This window comes from Triticum dicoccoides, chromosome 3A, assembly GCF_002162155.2.
Source record: "Triticum dicoccoides isolate Atlit2015 ecotype Zavitan chromosome 3A, WEW_v2.0, whole genome shotgun sequence".
Taxonomy (NCBI): domain Eukaryota; kingdom Viridiplantae; phylum Streptophyta; class Magnoliopsida; order Poales; family Poaceae; genus Triticum; species Triticum dicoccoides.
The window spans coordinates 539320532-539323847 of NC_041384.1; the positions used below are offsets into that span (position 1 = coordinate 539320532).

Genomic DNA, 3316 nt, shown 5'->3' on the forward strand with positions numbered 1-3316 from the left:
CCATCCGTGCGAGTGCCACGATTATGTGAGAGTACATGCAGCACTGAGTGGGAGAGTACATTTCTGCAAGTACAATCACCACAGATTTAGATTCACTACTGCAATCACTTTCACTTCACCGGCTAAGAAAGATAATACTAGTAGAACTTGGCCGTCATCATCCTTTGGGGCTCTGGGCGAGGTGATGATGATTGATGAGCGCCCACTTCCACTTCCGAGACAGAGATGGATGCGGACACTCATCGGAGTCACGAAAGCTTACGCATGCTCCTCATTCATACTACACACACAATGGGAATGGGAATGGGACATGTTTCTGGCAACTTGCTGCTGCTGCTAGCGCGCAACCTGATCTGTTCCATTTTACATTACACAGGCACAGGCGACGCAAACCTGACGGACCAACTCAAGAAGAAGAAGAAACAAGTGCAAGCAAACTGCTAGGAATACTGCTACAGTAGGAGTAGTAAGGAATTAACAACAAGAGGGAGGGAAGCTAGCATATCAAAGGGAAGAAGGAGGAAAAGAAAAGTGAAGGGACATTCCAATTCTCCTCCTTTTTCCATGTCTTGTGCGAGTGAGCCTTCACGTATAAGCCAGCCGGCCTTCCCGTCACATTAGAGGATTCTGCGGGTCAAACCGAACTCTATCCGAACCCTCGTCTTCCGGGCGGCCGGTTGGGCCAAGGACGAGCCGATCAATGGTTGTGTCGGCGGGATGGGATCAGAACCGGCGATCCGGGCCAAGCTGCCACCGGTCGGCGTACACCGGCGGTGGGGAGGTGGGGGAGGAGGAGGGGCTGGGGAAGCCGAGGACGAAGCCGGCGGCGGCGCGGTGGTGGTGGTGGTGGCCGGCGACGGTGGCGATGGGGCCGAGCGGGCGGTTCTTGCGGCGGCCGGCGCCGATGGGCACGTTGCGGAGCGCGCCGCCGGCCGTCCAGTAGCGGTGGCAGGCCTTGCAGAAGTGGCGCGGCTGGTTCACGTTGTAGTTGTTGAAGTAGCAGAACTTGGTCTCCCGGCTCCGGCACCGCGGGCACGGCAGCGGCGCCGCGGCCGCGCGCGCCTCCGCCGACTCCTGCAGCTGCGTCCGCCGCGACGCCTCCGCCCCCTGCTGCTGCTGCTGATGCTGCGACGAGTCCGTGTCCGCCGCCTCCCGCTTGACCGCCGTCGTCGTCCGGTCCATCTCGCCGTGCAGCCGCCGCTCCTCGTCCTGCGCGGCGAACGCGGGCGACGGCGACGCCTGGGTCCCCTCGACGCACTGCGTGATGACCTTGCCGAAGAGCTTGAAGCCGCCGCCGGCCCCGGCGGGTGCCATCTCGACGTGGGAGAGCATGCGACGGGAGGGAGGGAGGAGTGGAGAGTGGAGGACAGGGAGAGAGCGGGCAGCGGAGGCAGAGCGATGTGGAAGAAAGGGGTCGGTCGCTGCTACTTAAATGCATCCCAGCAGCAGCTGATGGATGGATGGATGGATGGATGGGTCACTCATCACAGCAGAGAGTGAGTAAAGCGTCGCGTACGTGGGTTGGACCGCAAGAGCAAAAGGCCAAATATGTTACGCGCACAGCACGCACGCACGCACGCACATCGGGCTCTCTTGCGTCCGTATGCTTTTAGACCATTACTAGTAGAATCCTCAAATCCTGAAACTCTTACTAGCGTTTTAAGGGTTCAAAAATAATTTTTTTTGTGCATTTTTATGGGTTGAAAAACAGGGGCAAAGATTAGAACTCTCAAACCCAACCTTTATAACGGAATATTCCCCATGAACGACGTTATCGTTGCGCGCGGGAGGTCGACGGGGCGGCCGCCGGCGACGGGGGCGACTAGCAGCGGCGGTCGCAGGCGTGGACGCGGGAGTTGGGAGGGTTTTTCCCTCCCGCGCGAGTATAACCGCCAAATGAGGGTTGGGGTAGGTTTTGCTCCCCAACCCTTACTTTTAAGGATTGGGAGAGAGTTTGAGGGTTGGACCTTTAAAAAAATTTAAGGGTTTAAAGGTTAAGGGGTTCTAGTATACGGCTTTTTTCGACGAAAACTGTAAAAAAACGATTATTTTTAAAGATTTGAGGGTTTGAGGGCTCTACTAGTAATGCTTTTAGGGCGGCTGGGTTTGCGGGTGGGTCGATTTTGATTTGCATGTGGAGTTTGCGGTTCGAGGGGAATCTCCGGGTTATATAAATCTTGGAGAGCCTTGCTGTTGTAGTTGTTGTAGAGCGGGATGTGGGATTGGGAGGTCAGCTCTCCTCCGTCGCATGGTGGGGGGGACCTGGAGTTTTGTTGCGGGAAAACGAAGGGATGGGGGCGCTCCCTCCGAGTGCGTGGCCGCCTTGGTTTCTTCCGCGGTGTGGATTCGCGTGTATTTTGCGCCTTTATGCTCTGTGTTTCCCTGTTGCCCCATCCGTCCTGCTGCAAGAACCGATGATGGATTTAAGGCTGGTTGCAATGGGGAGTATCATACAGTAGTATCATACATATGATATTAATGTATGATACTACTTTTTTAATGTATAGTATCATATATTAGTATTATGTAATATTTTATTTATTGTCATGTATGACACAAAGTAGCATAACATTTATTATGATACGGTATCATAATATGATACTCCATCATCTCTTTCTTCATTTAATGCTATGACACCTCATCAAAATTGCCTAGTTGGCATGCATGATACTACTCCCTCCTTTCATCTATATAGGGCCTAATGCGTTTTTCGAGGATAACTTTGACCAAATGTTAGAGCAATAATATATGACATGCAACTTACACAAAGCACATCATCAAATTCGTATGTGAAAGGAGCTTTCAATGATATAATTTTCACATTATGCATGTCATGTAGTATTGATTTTATCAATAGTCAAAGGCGGTCTTGAAAAACGCATTAGGCCCTATATAGATGGAAGGAGGGAGTAGCTATGATACTACCATTACGACCAGCCTAAGACTACTCACAGTGGAAGTAATATAGGTAGTAACATCACACATATTTAGGGGGTGTTTGGTTCCAGAAACTTTTTTGTGTTGGGACTAGAAAAAGTATCTAGCAAACCAAACAGGGTGAGACTTTTTTAGGACTTTTTGCTAAAAGTCTTTAGAAGCATCTCCTTGAGAGTCTTTTTTAAAAAGTCCTAGGGACTTAGAAAAAGTCTTAGGACTAGAGAACCAAACACCATCTTAGATAAAATAGATAATGTAGTAAGCAATAAATGAAAAAAGAAAGGAAAGTGATAACATAGCTGAAGGCAAGATGAGTCTATAGCCTAATAAATTAAGTGTTGCATGTTACTCCCTCCGGTCCTTTTAGTTCGCATATAAG

The 3316-nt window shown here is 50.7% G+C and overlaps 1 protein-coding gene across 1 annotated transcript; it reads right to left on the bottom strand.

Moving 5' to 3' along the window:
* Window positions 1-295: 295 nt before the first annotated feature.
* Window positions 296-1414, bottom strand: LOC119272048 (dof zinc finger protein 5-like). The gene has a single exon (XM_037553645.1). The coding sequence runs from the start codon at window positions 1330-1332 to the stop codon at window positions 724-726; it is 609 nt and encodes a 202-aa protein (XP_037409542.1). The 5' UTR covers window positions 1333-1414; the 3' UTR covers window positions 296-723.
* Window positions 1415-3316: the final 1902 nt, after the last annotated feature.

Coding starts and splice junctions, on each gene's coding strand:
- LOC119272048 (XM_037553645.1), bottom strand. CDS start 1,332: ATGCTCTCCCACGTCGAGATGGCACCCGCCGGGGCCGGCGGCGGCTTC.